Source organism: Eucyclogobius newberryi, unplaced genomic scaffold (genome assembly GCF_026437365.1).
Source record: "Eucyclogobius newberryi isolate DKJ021-1_F unplaced genomic scaffold, fEucNew1.0.hap1 SCAF_9, whole genome shotgun sequence".
Classification (NCBI taxonomy): Eukaryota; Metazoa; Chordata; class Actinopteri; order Gobiiformes; family Gobiidae; genus Eucyclogobius; species Eucyclogobius newberryi.
In genome coordinates this window covers 12,984,989-13,007,574 of record NW_027316532.1, presented here as the reverse complement: position 1 = coordinate 13,007,574, position 22,586 = coordinate 12,984,989, and the positions used below count along the sequence as shown (strand labels likewise).

General features: G+C 52.1%; 1 protein-coding gene across 1 annotated transcript; it reads left to right on the top strand.

Annotated features, from left to right (window-relative positions):
• Positions 1–245: 245 nt before the first annotated feature.
• On the top strand, positions 246–22,201 carry ctdspl3 (CTD (carboxy-terminal domain, RNA polymerase II, polypeptide A) small phosphatase like 3). The gene is made up of 11 exons (XM_072438433.1): positions 246–533; positions 1,066–1,192; positions 1,353–1,493; positions 1,638–1,749; positions 2,028–2,130; positions 12,188–12,274; positions 14,090–14,152; positions 14,232–14,313; positions 14,774–14,898; positions 15,299–15,394; positions 21,728–22,201. The coding sequence occupies exons 1-11, from the start codon at positions 309–311 to the stop codon at positions 21,791–21,793; spliced, it is 1,227 nt and encodes a 408-aa protein (XP_072294534.1). The 5' UTR covers positions 246–308; the 3' UTR covers positions 21,794–22,201.
• The last annotated feature ends 385 nt before the right edge of the window (positions 22,202–22,586 follow it).

The following is a 22,586-nucleotide window of genomic DNA, read 5'->3' as shown; positions in this document are numbered from 1 at the left end:
TTCATCAATGAAACAAAGTATAAAACAATAACATTGTAATAGAAGTTACAGTGGTCTCTCCCTCCAGGGGGCGTGTCCTCCAGGGGGCGCTGCAGGAAACGTTCCCTCTTCATGTGTCTGAGCAACACAAACATCCGGGGCGCGGACGAGCCCAGACTCCACCGCAAGGTGGCGGTAATGCGCCTTGTCAACCACCACTAAACTCCACCAGGAAGCGGAAGAAGAAGAAGCGGCGCAGTAGAGGACGACGATCATCTCAGTTTTGGCGTCAGGACTTTGTTTAATGGTCCACGACATTTGTAACTAAAATGAGGCTCAGATCGACAAGTAACGTGGAATCTGTGATGGAGAAGCCGAGGACAAACCGCCAACTGCGCAACAAAGCGACGCCGAGGCGGATCCGTGTCTCCGGGGCCGACAGCCCCGCACGGAGCCCCGCACGGAGCCCCGCACGGAGCCCCGCACGGAGCCCCGCACGGAGCCCCGCACGGAGCCCCGCACGGAGCCCCGCACGGAGCCCCGCACGGAGCCAGGTAACACCGGGAGCACCGGGAGGCTGTGGCTCGGAGCCTCGATAGATCCTCTAAAAAGAACAGCTTCTACTCGCCATTTTGCCGTTAGTGTGACGTCTGTGCAACAGCAGAGGGCGCTGTGGGGCCCCGAGCTTTAGCATCGTGATGAAGCTAAAGCTAACAGAGTGTTAAACTGTCTGAACTAATGTGGACATGACGTGAGCTACCGGACATAGAGTTAGAGGATGTGGCAGCAGGAGACAGACTGTTGGAGAGGATGTGGCAGCAGGAGGCAGACTGTTGGAGAGGGTGTGGCAGCAGGAGCTGATGTTTTATGGTTCACATCGATGTCGCGCTTTCACCACAAACGTGAAGAGCTTCAAAATGGCTTACGAGGGTGGAAGCAAATCACTGCCTAAATCTTCCCAAAATATCAAAGCCTGACCCTCTGACCATCTGATCCTCTGACCCGCTGACCATGACCTTTCGGGAAATGTGTCACCATCTATGAAAAGACAGAGTCACTGATGCAGGCCTATGGTTGTTTTGTCAGGTGGACGGTCCAGCAGACTGTCCAGAGGGCCCCTCATCCCTGGAGCCACTTGCCCTGAGGAGGAGGAGAGCCCTGCCCCGCGGACGCCAGAGGAAACGCCTCATCGCTGTGGACGAGCGGGACAGAGGTCAGACTCAAGACGGTGGACTTTCACTGACCGTCTCCTCAGAGTTACAGCATTATATCAGTCGGTCGATATTATTGGTCGATTTGGAAGAACGATCTCCACAGTTCTGACGATGATGTGTCAAATCGAACTGACTTGTTCAATCTGAATTCTTCTCCAGACCTGACGTTCAACACTCCAGTCCGCTCCATTGTCCGTCAGGAGCATGTCCTGTCTGAGATTGACCCCTTGACCTCCCGAAACACCACGGCCCGTAACATCTACTCCCCCATCGTGCGCTTCCTCACCCCGAGCAAAGAGAGTAAGTGCGACACCCAGCAAAATGAACCCGCTGCAGATGTTTTCCACTGTAATTTTTTGCTTTTTATAGGAAATCTTCCAGTTCTTTGTAACATAAACACGTTCATTGTCTCATGTTTTAAACCTGATGCTCGTCTTGTGTCAGATGTGAAACGCTCTGGGGCTCCGAACATTCTGCTGAGCCCGGAACAGGGCGTGTTCGGTTATGGCTCCATTGAGCTGTTGGCAAAGGACCAGGACCACGACGTCTTCAGCCCGTAAGAACACAGCCTCTGTACATGTGCCCCTCTGTGCCCCCTCTGTGCATGTGTGCCCCTCTGTGCATGTGTGCCCCTCTGTACATGTGTGCCCCCTCTGTACCTGTGTGCCCCTCTGTGCCCCCTCTGTACATGTGCCCCCTCTGTACATGTGCCCCCTCTGTACATGTGCCCCCTCTCTACATGTGCCCCTCTGTGCATGTGCCCCTCTGTACATGTGTGTTCCCCTGTGCACCCTCTTTTGTGTGTGTTACAGTTTCACCTTGTGTGTGTTACAGTTTCACCTTCATAAAGAGCGTCCCGTCGCAGTCGCATCCTCAGCTCCGGGACATTCCTCCTAAAACCAGGAGCACTTCAGAGGCCACACTGGTGCTGGACCTGGTCAGTCCACACCACATTCTACTGTTGCTATGGCAGCACGAGGAGGGAATATTTTTTTTTAATATTTAAAAATCCTGCCACAGGTTTTACAGTTTTCTTTCCTCAGAAGTGAGCGCTTCACTTTGAAGAGGCCTTAAAGGTGCAGATAGTGAATAACAGTTCTCTAAATCTAAACTAGTCCAACCACAGGAAAAGAGCCACTGCATGCTCGATGCTCGCTCTGCATCGTTCAGCACCATCTTAGTTTGTCAGGACAAACAATATGAGTCACAAACTACTCAATCATCAACTGTGAATTACTGAGCGTCGTTGGTGACGCAAAACGCAGCAGAAAACATAGACGAGCCGGAAGGCTGAACATCACATGCAATACTCTGACACACGTGCGTTACACACATGCAGTACTCTGACACACGTGCGTTACACACATGCAGTACTCTGACACACGTACGTTACACACATGCAGTACTCTGACACACGTGCATTACACACATGCAGTACTCTGACACACGTGCATTACACACATGCAGTACTCTGACACACGTGCGTTACACACATGCAGTACTCTGACACACGTGCGTTACACACATGCAGTACTCTGACACACGTGCGTTACACACATGCAGTACTCTGACACACGTGCATTACACACATGCAGTACTCTGACACACGTGCATTACACACATGCAGTACTCTGACACACGTGCATTACACACATGCAGTACTCTGACACACGTGCATTACATACATGCAGTACTCTGACACACGTGCATTACACACATGCAGTACTCTGACACACGTGCATTACACACATGCAGTACTCTGACACACGTGCATTACACACATGCAGTACTCTGACACACATGTGCGTTACACACATGCAGTACTCTGACACACGTGCGTTACACACATGCAGTACTCTGACACACGTGCGTTACACACATGCAGTACTCTGACACACGTGCGTTACACACATGCAGTACTCTGACACACGTGCGTTACACACATGCAGTACTCTGACACACGTGCGTTACACACATGCAGTACTCTGACACACGTGCGTTACACACATGCAGTACTCTGACACACGTGCGTTACACACATGCAGTACTCTGACACACGTGCGTTACACATATGCAGTACTCTGACACACGTGCATTACACACATGCAGTACTCTGACACACGTGCATTACACAAATGCAGTACCATTTCCACAAATTTGGCACATTACACTTCTTTACACAACTAATACATGTTGTTGTTTTATGGCGGCTGTATCCAAGTGTTACATCACCACCAGACTTTATTCTTCAGACTTTATTCTTCAGACTTTATTCTTCAGACTTTATTTGTGTTTTAAAGCTCATGAGTTCAAAGCTCGTTAGAACATCCTCTTCATCCTCGGCACATTCTTCAACACACCCCAACTCTATAACTGTTGTTGTTGTTGTTGTTTTATGGCGGTTGACATCAGAGTGTTGCATTACCGCCAGACTTTATTCCTTAGACTTTGTCGTAGTCCTAAAAGTTCTTCTTCCAGTGCTTTGTCCTCAGACTCTGTCGTAGTCCGTAAAAGTACTCCTTCCATTGCTTTGGTGTTACAAAGCCCATGAGGTCATGATTTGTCTTTGTGACTAGAATAGTTGTTGTTTCAGAGACCAACCGGCTAAATACAGAGAGAGGAGCCAGCGCTGCTCCCAGCCAGGGCGAAATGAGAAAGGCCAGCGTGGCTCCCAAGAAGTGTGAAGGTTTCAAGAGTGGAGGTCCCAAGTGTGCAGGTTCCAGAATTAATGAGAATACCCTGGTTGTGGATAGAGAGGATTTTGTACTCTTTATGGTGGATGTTGTAAACTGTGCTGCTCAGACTCAAAGCAGAACTGAAAGGATCAGGATCATTGCTAAAGCTGCAGGGAGATTCCTTGGAACAAAGGAGCTTGATTGGGCAGATATAGAAAACAGGCTAAAGGCGCTAAATGGGAGTCGGAGTGATGGGGGTCTGCTTGTGGGGAGTCAGAGTGATCAGAGTGACGAGATGGGGGTGGGGGTGGTCTCCTGTCCTCGCCCAGTCTCGTAGACGCACGGCTACCAAGCGGCGACATCAGTGGACATATTAGAGCCTATAGAATGAAGCCTGAAGAATAAAGCTGTACGGTGGAAGCACCGAACGTCAAAGAAGGAGAGGAAGATGAAGAAGAGTCTCCCTGGAATAAAGCTGGTTGTTGTTGTTGTTGTTTTATGGCGGTTGGCATCCAAGTGTTGCATTACCGCCAGACTTTATTCCTCAGACTTTGTCGTAGTCCTCAGACTCTGTCGTAGTCCGTAAAAGTACTCCTTCCATTGCTTTGGTGTTACAAAGCCCATGAGGTCATGATGTGTTTTTGTGACTAGAATAGTTGTTGTTGTTTCAGAGACCAACCGGCTTTATTCCAGGGAGACTCTTCTTCATCTTCCTCTCCTTTGACGTTCGGTTGTAGTTGTTGTTGTTTTATGGCGGTTGGCATCCGAGTGTTGCATTACCGCCAGACTTTATTCCTCAGACGTTTCGTAGTCCTCAGACTCTGTCGTAGTCCGTAAAAGTACTCCTCCCATTGCTTTAGCGTTACAAAGCCCATGAGGTCATGATGTGTTTTTGTGACTAGAATAGTTGTTGTGTCAGAGACCAACCGGCTTTATTCCAGGGAGACTCTTCTTCACCTTCCTCGCCCTCTTTGACGTTCGGTGCTTTGGAAGTACAAAGCCCATGAGATCATGGGACATCTTTGTTGTTTTACAAAGCCCATGAGGTCATGGGACGTCTTTGTCGTTTTATCCTTTAGAAGTCCTTCTTCCATCACTTTGGCGTTTCTAGGCCCATGAAGTCAAAGCGCGTTAGAACATCCTCTTGCTCCTCATCCTCGGCTCAGTCTCCAACACCCCCCACCTCTATAAACGTTTACCCAGCCCTGTGCTACATAAGTAAGCAACCACAGCCTGACACAAACCCTGTGACTGGATCGCCAGAACGTTCCGCAGATTGAACTCCCGCCCATTATTCCGAAACCACAAGGCCAACCCGGCCCTTTCCCTATCATAAGCCTCACAGCAAATCAGCACATGCTCGACAGTCTCTGGCACCCGACAGTGACCACACAGACCGGTCGGATGTTTGCCTATCCTACTCAGTGACCAATTGAGTCCAGTATGGCCAATCCTCATGCGGGCGAAGGCCCTTTCCTCCCACGCGTTCCTGCCCATAGACCCGCAAGGACCCACACTACCCTGTATGTGATAGAGATGCCGTCCAGTAACACAGTGGCTCCAAAATTCCAAGTGCCAAAGGCCGACCACATGACTCTTGATAACGGGCTTGATTTCAGACTTGCCCAGCTCAACCGCCACATCAATTGATGGCCGCCGAAGGGAACGTTTAGCCAGTGCATCAGCCATTTCGTTACCATCCACCCCCACATGCGCAGGGACCCAAATGAAGGAAACCCTCACATCCTTCCTGGACAGGGAGAGCATCAGACAGAAGATGCCATTCAACACATCCTGTCTGCAATCCGATTTCCCAGATTTAATGCTTTGCAATGCAGAAAGGCTGTCAGAGGCCACCACAATGCCGCAACACTGCAAAGCAGATTCCGCCCATTCCAACGCCAACCGTATCGCTATAAGTTCCGACGTGAAAACAGAAAGGCGATCTGTTTTCACGCCTGGTCAGGCACAAAATAAGCGGCGCCAGTACGCCCACTCTCAGGATCCCTAGACCCGTCGGTATAAATAAACACATCACCTGAGTGCTTATCGATGAGCGCTTGAACGGCAAACTGCGGTGCCCTCCCAGCGACTCCTCTAAGCTTGCCATGCAAGCTAACATCAACAGGAGCCGGGACAAACTTCCACGGAGCTATAGCAGACAAAGCCACCGACGGGCTCACACGCAGATCACCAACCCCCGCAAGCCGCGCCTTCGCATTTCCTACCTGGCTGAAAACCATACCGTCAGCCTCACTCTGCCCCCCATCAACCCTGAGAAAGTCCCTCACCGGGTGAGAGCTCATATGACCTTGCACATTCACCCAGTAAGCCAAAAGAAGTTCTAGCCTCCGGAGCCGTAACGGCAATTCCCCCAACTCAACCTGCAGCGCCGAGACAGGGGAGGTCCTAAAAGCCCTACAGCAGATGCGAAGGCCTGGGCTTGCTCCACATCAAGCTTCTTTAAGTTAGTCTCAGCCGCAGACATGTAGGCTATACAGCCATAATCAATAGCCGCCCTCATGACGGCCCGATGAATACCCAGGAGCGACCTTCTGCTGGCCCCCCAGTCCTGGCCGGATAGACAACGAAGCAAGTTATTCACCCTTTTGCATTTACCACTGACCTCATCAATGTGCCGACGCCAACTAAGCCTCTCGTCAAAGGTGACCCCCAAGAACCTCACCTCCCTGACCTGTTCGAGCACCTGCCCATGCAGTCGAAGGGAGACGTCCCTATGCCCATTGAAGAAACAGATCACTTGAGACTTCCGTACGGACAGTTTAAACCCCCACTTCAGGGTCCACTGCTCCACCTGCTGTATTGCCCTTTGCAGTTTCGCCTCGTAAAACCGGAGATTCCTCCCTCTCACCCATAGAGCGCCATCGTCAGCATAAAGGCTCCTCCCAACAGACCCACCCACGTCGTCAAAGATGTCCTTAATCATAACATTGAACAAGATAGGGCTACACACACTCCCCTGCGGGATCCCATTCTCCACCCCATAGACCCCAGAGTAAGCAGCGCCCACTCTGGTTTGGATACGCCAGCCAGACAGAAAGCTCCGGACCCAGTTAAACAGTTTACCCTTCACACCACACTTCCGCAGCTTAATGAGGAGCCCATCCTTCCAAACCATATTGTACGCCTTCTCCACATCAAAGAGCACCGCAATAACCTTTTCTTTCTGAGCCCTGGCCAGCTGGATATCAGATTCCAAACACAACACGGAATCCATGGTGTTCCTGCCCCTACGGAAACCATTCTGGTGCGCGGGAAGCAAACCCTGACTCTCCAAGAAGTAATCCAACCGCTCGGTAACCATGCGCTCCATCGTTTTCCCGAGCTGCGACGTCAAGGCAATCGGCCTATAACTTGAAGGGTCAGACGCTGGCCTACCCGGCTTCAGAACCGGCACCACCGTAGACTGTTTCCACGCAGATGGAACACAACCTGAATCCCAAACACGGTTGAAAAGACCCAGGACTAGCCCAAGCGTGTCATCAGTCAAATGAGAGAGCATGTCATAGCACACCTCATCTTTACCCGGGGCTGTCTGTTTCGCCTTAGAAAGTGCTCTCCTTAGCTCAAACAAACTAAACGGAAGGTCAAGGTCATCTTGAGTCGAAGGCTGGTGCCCAATCAGCTCAGAATTCTGGGCCAAAGTACTCTCCCTGTAGTGCCTTTCCGCAGGTGAGAGATTGTCAGAGCTGTGCACCGACACAAAGGTGCTGGCCAACAGTTCAGCTTTGTCAACGTCGCTGACTGCTTCAACACCATTCAGTATTAGGACCGGGGTCCCATGACGGCGCTCAACCCCATGCATCCGCTTAATCATCCCCCAAACATCCCCGAGACGCGTTTCTCTCCCAATTTTGGAACAATACCGCCTCCAATAGGCACTCTTGGCCGTTCTCACAGTTTTCCGCACAACAGCGCGGGCCCTCTTGTAGTCAATGAGGGCACCCTCAGTGTGGGCAACCCTTAGCCGGCGAAACGCCGCATTTCTCGCCCTAACAGCATGACCACATGCTTCAGTCCACCACGGCACCCGCTTCCTATGTCCACTACCACCACTCTTAGGAATCGTGCCTACCGCTGACTGCGTGATGAGCGAGACAATTGCACTATTGAGATCATCCACCTGAGTCAATCCTCCTTCCTGCAGAACCCTAGAACCATCATCAGCTTTCCTCAGGAAAGCCCCCCAGTTCGCCCTTGCCAACTGCCACCTCTGGATCCTCGTCCCCCTGACCACACAGCTCCCAAAGCCAATCACGGTGCGGACTAGATAGTGATCGCTACCAAAAGAAAGATTACCAAGAACCTCCCAACTACAAACACCAGCTAACTCCTTGGACACAAGCGTAAGATCTATTGCACTTTCCGCACCGGTCCCCATATCATAGCGGGTCCCACCCCTATCATTCAGACAAACCAACTCCCTTTGATTGATAAAACCCTCTACCACCTGCCCATACCTATCGGTACCACTACCGCCCCACAAAGCGCTATGCGCATTAAAATCCCCACACCACACGGCCTTTCCCCGAACATCCTTACCGATACTATGTAAGGACTCTAACGTTAACTCACCACACGGATTATAAAGGTTAACCACAGTAACAGCTTCACCATCCAGCCAGACCCTCACCGCCAGGGCCTCCGGCGCTTTACTCACACTGACAACAACGTAATTTAGGTCATCTCGGACAAACACAGCCACACCTCCGCCTCTACCCTGCTCCCTATCATTCCTAACACACACATACCCTTGTATCCCAAAACCCCACCTAGGTCGTAACCAAGTCTCCTGCACGCACATAACGTGAGGCTTATTCAACAAGGTAGAGACAAAATGCTTAAATTCCTGGCCATTAGCACGAAGACTACGCGCATTCCATTGCAAGACAACCACCGCCATTATGAGCCCCCGGAACCTGACGGCGCATCGGGAGCCCCCCCACTCCCACTGCCAGAATGGGGCAGGGCGCCCTCCCGCAGCGCATCCTCTATCTCCGTCCACTCGGGGCCCCCAGCTCCAAAGTACTTCCCTGCAGCCTTAGCGATGATCTTAGTCTTTTCGGATCTCTTCTTGGTTTGACCAGTACAGTTAATCACTTCCACTATAAAGAGGAAGAAATCTTTCCTCTTCACAACCAGTACATCCTCCGCACCCACAGGGCCTCTGCCCGTGGAAGCCACACTCACAGGCATCCCAGTGGGGACCTCCCCCTGGCCGCGAGCAACGCTGCCCCCTCCCCTGTCGCCTAGGACACCAGCAGCACTGGCAGCCCCCACTGCATCCACCGTCACCTGACTACCAGACACCTTCTTGACCGCATCCGCGTAGGATATGCCTTGAGAGGCTCTAACCTTTTGCACCTCAGCAGCCCTCTTGCTGAACACGCATCCCCCGTAGGCAGAGCTATGCTCTCCCCCACAGTTACAGCACTTGAGTTTTGCTCCTTCGTCACACTTCCCATACTCGTGGTCTCCTGCACATTTACCACACTTCTGCTTCCCTCTACAGACCGCTGCAATATGCCCAAAGCGCTGGCACTTGAAGCAACGCAGGGGCGGCAGAACATATGGGCGTACGCCATAGCGCATGTACCCAACGCACACCACACGAGGCAGGATCCCACCTTCAAATCTAATCATTATCGACACGCTGTCACACCTTACCCCATCCCGGGTCATCTTCAACCGCCTAGCATCCACCACCTTAGCTCCAGTCAAATTCTCCTTTATGTCATCCACAGATGTCGTCGTAGGGACGCCTACTATAACTCCCCTGACCGTGCCTCTTACAGCATCAGACACAAGAATGTCCTTCCCCCCCAGACACTTAGCCTCAATCGCCTTCCTTTGCTGAGCCACGTCCTTGCACACGACCAGCAGCGAGCCATCCCTAAGGACACTCGCATGCTTGACCACTCCCACAGCTACAGTCAGGCTCCTTGTCAACGCCATCGGATCCCACCCCTTAAAGGACGCATTATCCTGCGCGAGCTTTATGAACACCTTACACTCTGAACTCACATCCCCGACATCTGCAACCCCCCCGCCCTGCTCCTCACTGAGAGAGCCCTCCATAGACGAGCAAGAAGACGCCCTACGCTGCACAGGATCAGTGACCAGGTCACGCTTCCTCTTCTTCTTCCCCGTCATACGGACCGAGGCGTTCCTCTATGTTGCCGTAATATCCAAACTGTTGTCGTTGTTGTTTTTTTATGGCAGTTGGCATCCAAGTGCACGAGGTATTGTTGTTGTTGTGTTGTTGTTGTTTCAGAGACCAGACCGTTGTTGTTGTTGTTGTTGTTTTATGGCGGTTGGCATCCAAGTGTTGCCCAACCGGCTTTATTTGACGTTTGGTGCTTCCACCGTACAGCTTTATTCTTTAGGCTTCATTCTATAGGCTTTAATATTTCCACTGATGTCGCTGCTTGGTAGCCGTGCGTCTACGAGACTGGACGAGGACAGGAGACCACCCCCACCCCCATCTCGTCACTCTGATCACTCTGACTCCCCAAAAGCAGACCCCCATCACTCCGACTCCCATTTAGCGCCTTTAGCCTGTTTTCTATATCTGCCCTATCAAGCTCCTTTGTTCCAAGGAATCTCCCTGCAGCTTTAGCAATGATCCTGATCCTTTCAGTTCTGCTTTGAGTCTGAGCAGCACAGTTTACAACATCCACCATAAAGAGTACAAAATCCTCTCTATCCACAACCAGGGTATTCTCATTAATTCTGGAACCTGCACACTTGGGACCTCCACTCTTGAAACCTTCACACTTCTTGGGGGCCACGCTGGCCTTTTATTTCGCCCTGGCTGGGAGCAGCGCTGGCTCCTCTCTCTGTATTTACTCTGAACTCGTTACTTGAAACTTTCTTGACTGCATCTGCATAGGATATACCTTGAGAGACCTTTATTTTATGCACCTCAGCAGCTCTTTTGCTAAACCTGCATCCCCCGTAGGCAGAGCTATGTTCTTCCCCACAGTTACAGCACTTCAGTTTTGCTCCCACGTCACACTTCCCATACTTGTGATCTCCTGCACATTTACCACATCTTTGCCTCCCTCTACAGACCGCTGCAATATGCCCAAAGCGCTGGCACTTAAAGCAACGCAGGGGCGGTGGAACATATGGCCTGACGCTATAGCACATGTACCCAATGAACACCTTACTAGGCAGGCACCTCCCTTCAAGTGTTACCATTACCGACAAGCTGTCACATCTTACCCCAGACCGGGTCACCTTCAACCGCCTAGCGTCCACCACCGTAGCTCCCGTCAAATTCTCCTTAACTTCATCCACAGACGTCGCCGTAGGGACACCTACGATAACTCCTCTGACCGTGTTTCTTTCAGCATCAGACACAAGAATGTCCTTTCCACCCAGACGTTTAGTTCCAATCGCCTTCCGTTGCTGAGCCGCGTCCTTGCACACGACCAGCAGCAAGCCATCTCTAAGGACACTCGCACTCTTGATCACTCCCACAGCTACAGTTAGGCTCTTTGACAATGCCACTGAATTTCACTCCTTAAAGGATGCACTATCCTGTGCAAGCTTTATGTTCACCTTACAGTCTCTGCTCTCACTCCGGATATCAATAGCTTCAGCCTCATCCTGCTGCTCATTCCCAGAACCCTCGGACGAGCTAAGGGACTTTTTACGTTTCCGGGCACGTGCAGCCAGAAAAGGCTGCTCCTCCACGCCGTCCAGAACGTCTTCGACCACCGATCCACTCTCCTCCGCCATCTCCCGTCTCTCCCAGGCCGGGTCACCACTGACTAAACTACATGAAACAACTTCAGCTTAAACAAACTAGTGCTGGAGCTAAAGAGACTTTAACGTTTAAAGAATATTCTTTATTCTTTAAAACTTTATTACAAAGAATAAAGTCTTTTCAGCTGAAGCTATTGCGAGTTTCTGCATTCATGCTCTTGGGGCCCGGCACCGGGCCGTGTGGCTCCACAAGCTCCAGTTGATTGGAGTTGGGGCCGAGCCGATGGCGACTTTCATCTATGTTCAGGGTCAAAAATGCCCGAGTCAGAACATGAAGAATATGAAGAAGAAACCAGAGGAAGAACAATAGACTCCAGCATTCCATGGAATGTTCATTCCAGTCCATGGCTCATGTAGTACTTTTACACACATGTCGTACTTTTACACACATGTCATACTTTTACACACATGTCGTACTTTTACGCAATAATGCAGACACTCACATGATCTAGTTACAATATAATATTGGTAAGTACAGAAGAGTCTTGTTTCTGTAATGATGCCAGTGTGGGTGTTGTTGTTCAGGAGGAGACGTTGATCTACAGCTCTCTGACAGTGATGGAAGACGCTGAGTTCTCCTTCACCACCGTGTTCCAGGACCATCAGTACAAGGTACGACTTCTGAAGCTTCACCACACGAGAAGGTCCAGACCGAGCGTCCAGTTTAATTCAAGGTCTATGTTAACGCACACGTCCGGCGCACGGTTACATACACTATATAAACACATATATACACACACACATACACACACACATATATATATACACACACAGACACAGACACACACACACACACATATACACACACACACATATACATACACACACACACACACATATACACATACATACACACACACACATACATACACACATATACACATATATACACACACATACACACAGGCGCGCACAGACACATGCACACAAAGGCACATACAAAGGCACACACGCGTACATACACGTACACACACGCACACACGCGTACACACGCGTACACACACGTACACACACGTACGTACACACACGTACACACACGTACACACAGGTCTAAGCCAATTCACTAAAAAGTGCAAATATCAGCCACAGATTTATCCGTCTAACTCTAAGTTCCACAGATGTGACTTGTATGTTGAGTCCACGTGAGCGGTCAGAGGGGGCCAGAGCGGTCAGAGGGGGCCAGAGCGGTCAGGGGGGGCCAGAGCGGTCAGGGGGGGCCAGAGCGGTCAGGGGGGGCCAGAGCGGTCAGGGGGGGCCAGAGCGGGTCAGGGGGGCCAGAGCGGGTCAGGGGGGCCAGAGCAGGTCAGGGGGGCCAGAGCAGGTCAGGGGGGCCAGAGCGGTCGGGGGGGGCCAGAGCGGTCGGGGGGGCCAGAGAGGTCGGGGGGGCCAGAGAGGTCAGGGGGGCCAGAGCGGTCAGGCGGGTCAGGGGGGCCAGAGCGGGTCAGGGGGGGGCCAGAGCGATCAGGGGGGTCAAAGCGGGTCAGGAACAGTTAAATTATGCCTCATGTTGAACCATCGGAGATTTGAAGAGAAAGACTCGTGTTAGTACCAGTGACATGGTGATGTTTTGCCTGAATGTCACATCTGCCTCTGAATGTCACACCTGCCTCTTCACACCTGCCCTTTACACCTGCCTCTTCACACCTGCTCTTCACACCTGCTCTTCACACCTGCCCTTTACACCTGCCTTTCACACCTGCCTCTTCACACCTGCCTCTTCACACCTGCCTCTTCACACCTGCCTCTTCACACCTGCTCTTCACACCTGCTCTTCACACCTGCTCTTCACACCTGCTCTTCACACCTGCCCTTCACACCTGCCTCTTCACACCTGCCCTTCACACCTGCCTCTTCACACCTGCCTCTTCACACCTGCCTCTTCACACCTGCCCTTTACACCTGCCCTTCACACCTGCCTCTTCACACCTGCCTCTTCACACCTGCCTCTTCATGTTCCATCTTTCCAATAACGTCAAGTTTTTCACTCTTGTTCCTGAGCTTCTGTTGTGGAAACTATACTGTAACAAATGACAGAGAAAATGAGGCGAAATATAACCAAGTTGTCTCGTTCAAAAGTGGTTCTTTATTTTAGCCGTGCACAGACTAAACGCTCCCCCTGACAGTTCTCGTCTATCCCTCCTGCTCTGACCATTGAGTTCAGCTTATTAAGGCATAACAGGTGCCACATATGCATAAAACCAGTCTAAACATATTACAGAAAAACACACTCAATGTTCTACCTCATGTGAGACGTCCTGGATCTGCAGCTTCAGTCTGTTTTCCCAGAGTCTGCAGAGCCACAATGACCCGGATGTTGCATAAGACATACGTTTTATGGCATCAGGCAAAGACATGACATTTTTACATCACAGCTCTTTAGTGAATAAGTCAAAGTGAAGTCCTGTAATGGGTGTGGTCTTATTCCAGGTGTACATGGTGCTCCGCCCTTACGTGCAGGAGTTTCTTCAGGCCGTGTCCAAAAACTACGAGGTACGGCAGCACATTTCCCATGATGCTCTCTTCAGGATCTGTATGTTTCATGTTCCTCTTTGATGTTCATGTGTTCCAGCTGTTTATTTACACATGTGCTAAAAGAGGCTACGCCCAGAAGATCCTGGACATCCTGGACCCGCACAGGAAACTCTTCAGGTCTGTCTGTCTCCCTGTCTCTCTCTCTGTCTGTCTGTCTCTCTGTCTGTCTCTGTCTCTCTCTCTGTCTGTCTCTCTGTCTCTCTGTCTGTCTCTGTCTGTCTCTCTGTCTATCTCTCTGTCTGTCTCTCTGTCTCTCTGTCTGTCTCCCTGTCTGTCTCTCTGTCTCTCTCTCTGTCTGTCTCCCTGTCTCTCTCTCTGTCTGTCTGTCTCTCTGTCTGTCTCTCTGTCTCTCTGTCTCTCTGTCTGTCTCTCTGTCTGTCTCTCTGTCTGTCTCTCTGTCTGTCTCTCTGTCTGTCTCTCTGTCTGTCTCTCTGTCTGTCTCTCTGTCTGTCTCTCTGTCTGTCTCTCTGTCTGTCTCTCTGTCTGTCTCTCTCTCTCTGTCTGTCTCGCTGTCTGTGTGTTGGACAGAGGAGTCCAGCGCCTCAACACGTCTGACACGTTTGTCTTCCTTCTGAAGACACCGTCTGTACCAAGAGGACTGCTCCTGTGTGCTTGGACACTACATCAAGGACCTGAGCATCCTGGGACGAGACTTGGCCAAGACTGTGGTGTTGGACAACGCCCCCCACACCTACCCCCACCACGTGAGTGCTCCACCTCCAGCTCCACCTTTACCTCCAGATAAATAAATGATGACGCGTGCTTGCCCTTATGACGCGGTCTTGCACCCACCGCCCGTCAGTTTGGAGATTCGCGGAAAGGATATAGTCTGTAATATAGCTAAACACTGCGGGAATCAATCAAAAAAACACTCTGGGTACATATATGAAGCACAAATAGCAATGTAAGAAGGTTAAAAGCTCTGAAAAGTCGATTTTGCATGTTATGGGACCTTTAAAGATGACACAACACTGTTAAACACTGTCTGCTTATTGATTTGTATTTGATAATCCACAAAGAATGCAGAGTTAAATGCACTAACATAAAATAGAATACATTTTTATGAATTAAAATCAGTCATTTTGAGTGTTCTTCCTGTTTCAGCTGATGAACACCGTCCCCATAACGAGCTGGAGCGGAGACAAGGACGACCGAGCGCTGCAGAGGCTCCTCCCCTATATGGACAAGCTGTGCTCTGCTGTGAGGACACACACATGACACACAACACACACATGACACACAACACACACATGACACACAACACACACATGACACACAACACACACGACACACAACACACACATGACACACAACACACACATGACACACATGACACACACAACACACACATGACACACAACACACACATGACACACATAAAACACACATGACACACATAACACACACATGACACACAACACACACATGACACACAACACACACATGACACACATCACACACATGACACACATGACACACAACACACACATGACACACAACACACACATGACACACACACACATGACACACAACACACACATGACACACAACACACACATGACACAACACACACATGACACACAACACATGACACACACACATGACACACAACACACACATGACACACACAACACACACATGACACACAACACACACATGACACACACATGACACACAACACACATGACACACAACACATGACACACAACACATGACACACAACACATGACACACAACACATGACACAACACACACATGACACACAACACACACATGACACACAACACACACATGACACACAACACATGACACACAACACACAACACATGACACACGACACACACACATGACACACAACACACACACATGACGCACAACACACACACATGACACACAACACACACACATGACACACAACACACACACATGACACACAACACATGACACACAACACACACACATGACACACAACACATGACACACAACACACACATGACACACAACACACACATGACACACAACACACACATGACACACAACACACACATGACACACAACACACACATGACACACAACACACACATGACACACACATGACACACACATGACACACAACACACACATGACACACAACACACACATGACACACAACACACACATGACACACATGACACACACAACACACACATGACACACACAACACACACATGACACACAACACACACATGACACACAACACACACATGACACACAACACACACATGACACACACATGACACACAACACACACATGACACACAACACACACATGACACACAACACACACATGACACACATGACACACACAACACACACATGACACACAACACACACATGACACACATAAAACACACATGACACACAACACACACATGACACACAACACACACATGACACACAACACACACATGACACACATGACACACATGACACACAACACACACATGACACACAACACACACATGACACACAACACACACATGACACACACACACATGACACACAACACACACATGACACACAACACATGGCACACACACATGACACACAACACACACATGACACACAACACACACATGACACACAACACATGACACACAACACATGACACACACACATGACACACAACACACACATGACACACACATGACACACAACACACACATGACACACACATGACACACAACACACACATGACACACAACACACACATGACACACAACACATGACACACAACACATGACACACAACACATGACACACAACACATGACACAACACACACATGACACACAACACACACATGACACACAACACACACATGACACACAACACATGACACATGACACACAACACATGACACACACAACACACACATGACACACAACACATGACACATGACACTCAACACATGACACATGACACACAACACATGACACACAACACACACACATGACACACAACACACACACATGACACACAACACACACACATGACACACAACAAACACATGACACACAACACATGACACACAACACACACACATGACACACAACACACACATGATACACAACACATGACACACAACACACACACACATGACACAACACATGACACACAACACACACACACATGACACAACACATGACACACAACACACACACACATGACACACAACACATGACACACAACACACACACACATGACACACATGACACACAACACACACATGACACACGACACATGACACACGACACATGACACACAACACATGACACATGACACACAACGCACACATGACACACAACACACACATGACACACACACATGACACACAACACATGACACACACATGACACACAACACATGACACACACATGACACACAACACATGACACACAACACACAACACATGACACACAACACATGACACACAACACACACATGACACACAACACACACATGACACACAACACACACATGACACACAACGCACACATGACACACAACACACACACATGACACACAACACATGACACACAACACACACATGACACACAACGCACACATGACACACAACGCACACATGACACACAACACACACATGACACACAACGCACACATGACACACAACACATGACACACAACGCACACATGACACACAACGCACACATGACACACAACACACACACATGACACACAACACATGACACACAACACACACATGACACACAACGCACACATGACACACAACACACACACATGACACACAACACACACACATGACACACAACACATGACACACAACACACACGACACATGACACACAACACACACGACACATGACACACAACACACACGACACATGACACACAACACACACATGACACACAACACATGACACACCACACACGTCTGCGCACGACACACTCGTCTGTGCACGACACACACGTCTGCGCACGACACACGTCTGCGCACGACACACGTCTGCACACGACACACCACACACGTCTGCACACGACACACCACAAATGTTTGCACACGACGCACGCGTCTGCGCACGACACGCGTCTGCGCACGACACGCGTCTGCGCACGACACGCGTCTGCGCACGACACGTCTGCACACGACACACCACAAACGTCTTCGCACGACACACGCGTCTGCGCACAACACACGCGTCTGCGCACGACACAAACGTCTGCGCACGACACACGCGTCTGCGCACGACACACCACAAACGTCTGCGCACGACACGCGTCTGCGCACGACACACGCGTCTGCCCACGACACACCACAAACGTCTTCGCACGACACGCGCGTCTGCGCACGACACACGCGTCTGCGCACGACACAAACGTCTGCGCACGACACACGCATCTGCGCACGACACACGTGTCTGCTTACGACACACCACAAACGTCTGCGCACAACACAAACGTCTGCGCGCGACACAGACGTCTGCGCGCGACACACGCGTCTGCGCGCGACACACGCGTCTGCGCACGACACACGCGTCTGCGCACAACACACGCGTCTGCGCACGACACAAACGTCTGCGCACGACACACGCGTCTGCGCACGACACACCACAAACGTCTGCGCACGACACGCGTCTGCGCACGACACACGCGTCTGCGCACAACAAACCACAAACGTGTGCGCACGACACACCACAAACGTCTGCGCACGACATACGCGTCTGCGCACGACACACGCGTCTGCGCACGACACACGCGTCTGCGCACGACACCCGCGTCTGCGCACGACACCCGCGTCTGCACACGACACACGCGTCTGCACACGACACACGCGTCTGCGCACGACACACGCGTCTGCGCACGACACGCGTCTGCGCACGACACACGCGTCTGCGCACAACACACCACAAACGTCTGCGCACGACACACGCGTCTGCGCACGACACACCACAAATGTCTGCACACGAGACGTCTGTACACGACACACGCGTCTGCACACGACACACCACAAACATCTGCGCACGACACACGCGTCTGCGCACGACACACACGTCTGCACAGGACACACACGTCTGCACAGGACACACACGTCTGCACACGACACAAACGTCTGCGCACGACACAAACGTCTGCGCACGACACACGCGTCTGCGCACGACACACGCGTCTGCGCACGACACACGCGTCTGCGCACGACACACGCGTCTGCGCACGACACACAGGTCTGCGCACGACACACAGGTCTACGCACGACACACAGGTCTGCGCACGACACACAGGTCTGCGCACGACACACAGGTCTGCGCACGACACACAGGTCTGCGCACGACACAAACGTCTGCGCACGACACACGTCTGCGCATGACACAAACGTCTGCGCACGACGCACGCGTCTGCGCACGACGCACACGTCTGCGCACGACACGACACACCACACACGTCTGCGCACGACACGACACACCACACACGTCTGCGCACGACACACAGGTCTGCGCACGACACACAGGTCTGCGCACGACACACAGGTCTGCGCACAACACAAACGTCTGCGCACGACACACACGTCTGCGCACGACACAAACGTCTGCGCACGACACCCACGTCTGCGCACGACACCCGCGTCTGCGCGCGACACCCGCGTCTGCGCGCGACACACGCGTCTGCGCGCGACACACACGTCTGCGCGCGACACACACGTCTGCGCGCGACGCACACGTCTGCGCACGACGCACACGTCTGCGCACGACGCACACGTCTGCGCACAACGCACACGTCTGCGCACGAATCACGTCTGCACACGACACGACACACCACACACGTCTGCGCACGACACACACGTCTGCGCACGACACACACGTCGGCGCACGACACACACGTCTGCGCACGACACACACGTCTGCGCACGACACACCACACACGTCTGCGCACAACACACCACACACGTCTGCGCACGACGCACACGTCTGCGCACGACGCACACGTCTGTGCACGAATCACGTCTGCACACGACAAACCACACACGTCTGCGCACGACACACACGTCTGCGCACGACACACACGTCTGCGCACGACACAAACGTCTGCGCACGACACACGTCTGCACACGACACACGTGTCTGCACACGACACACCACAAATGTTTGCACACGACACGCGTCTGCGCAGGACGCACGCGTCTGCGCAGGACGCACGCGTCTGCGCACGACAAACGTCTGCGCACGACACGCGTCTGCGCACGACACGCGTCTGCGCACGACACGCGTCTGCGCACGACACGCGTTTGCACACGACGCGTCTGCGCACGACACACCACAAACGTCTGCGCACGACACACACGTCTGCACACGACACACGCGTCTGCTCACGACACACCACAAACGTCTGCGCACGACACACGCGTCTGCGCACGACACCACAAACGTCTGCACACGACACACGCGTCTGCGCACGTCACACGCGTCTGCGCACGACACACGCGTCTGCGCACGACACACCACAAACGTCTGCGCACGACACACCACAAACGTATGCGCACGACAAAAAACATCTGCGCACGACACACGCGTCTGCGCACGACACACGCGTCTGCGCACGACACACGCGTCTGCGCACGACACACGCGTCTGCGCACGACACTCGCGTCTGCGCACGACACACGTCTGCGCACGACACACCACAAATGTTTGCACACGACACACGTCTGCACACGACACACCACAAATGTTTGCACACGACACGCGTCTGCGCAGGACACACGCGTCTGCGCAGGACGCACGCGTCTGCGCAGGACGCACGCGTCTGCGCACGACAAACGTCTGCGCACGACACGCGTCTGCGCACGACACGCGTTTGCACACGACACACCACAAACGTCTGCGCACGACACACGCGTTTGCGCACGACACACGCGTCAGCGCTCGACACACCACAAACGTCTGCGCACGACACACGCGTCTGCGCACGACACACACGTCTGCGCACGACACACACGTCTGCGCACAACACACGTCTGCGCACGACACAAACATCTGCGCACGACACAAACGTCTGCGCACGACACAAACATCTGCGCACGACACACGCTTCTGCGCACGACACACGCTTCTGCGCACGACACACGCGTCTGCCCACGACACACACGTCTGCGCACGACACACGTCTGCGCACGACACACGTCTGCGCACGACACACGTCTGCACACGACACACGCGTCTGCGCATTACACACGCGTCTGCACACGACACACCACAAATGTTTGCACACGACACAAGTCCTGCGCAGGACACACGCATGTGTGCAGGACGCACGCGTCTGCGCAGGACGCACGCGTGTGCGCAGGACGCACGCGTGTGCGCAGGACGCACGCGTGTGCGCAGGACGCACGCGTGTGCGCACGACACACGCTGCTCACTGTCAGTGGGAGGGGTCAGTGGGAGGGGTCAGGTGTTCCTCTGAAGCGTGATGACCTCTGAAGAAAGAAGCGATCAGTGTCTGACCGTCTCTTCTGTGTTTTAGGAGGACTTTCGGGAGGTGCTGAAGAAAAGGAAGGACCACTTCCACAGACTGCTGTCTGAGGACTAACCCCGCCCCCTCCGGGCCCCGCCCCCTCAGGCCCCGCCCCCTCCGGGCCCCTCATCTCTGCTATGTGTACATTCCCTCAGCTTCTGTGGCTCTCATTCTGAAAGCTCACATCTGTGTCAGGTGTGGAGGGCACGAGGGGGTGACCAGAGAGAACTGGTCACTGGGACAGTTTTTATCTTGATTTGATTGGTGCTTTAAAGTCACATGACACAAATGTATTATTTGTAAATATATTTTCTTATTTATTGGACGTAACAATAAATGAAACAGTCACATTTATCTAAACGAGGATTCTTTGCTGAAGGGACGTCTCCGTTTCCCCGGTTACGACGGAAACGTGCTCATTGAACTTATTGAATTCTTATGTGATTTATTCTTAATTACAAGAACCTGAGACGTGAGGGGATTAGATCCTGGGTCTTCCCCGGGGCCTCTTCCCGGTGGGACATGCCTGAGACACCTCCCGAGGGAGGCGCCCAGGAGGCATCCGGAACAGATGCCCGAGCCACCTCAGCTGGCTCCTCTCGACGTGGAGGAGCAGCGGCTCTACTCCGAGCTCCCCCCGTGTGGCCGAGCTCCTCACCTTATCTCTAAGGGAGCGCCCAGCCACCCGGCGGAGGAAACTCATTTCGACCGCTTGCATCCGCGATCTTGTTCTTTCGGTCACTACCCAAAGCTCATGACCATAGGTGAGGAACGTAGACCGACCGGTAAATAGAGAGCTTTGCCTTTCGGCTCAGCTCCCTCTTTACCACAACGGTCCGATGCAGCGACTGCATCACTGCAGCCGCTG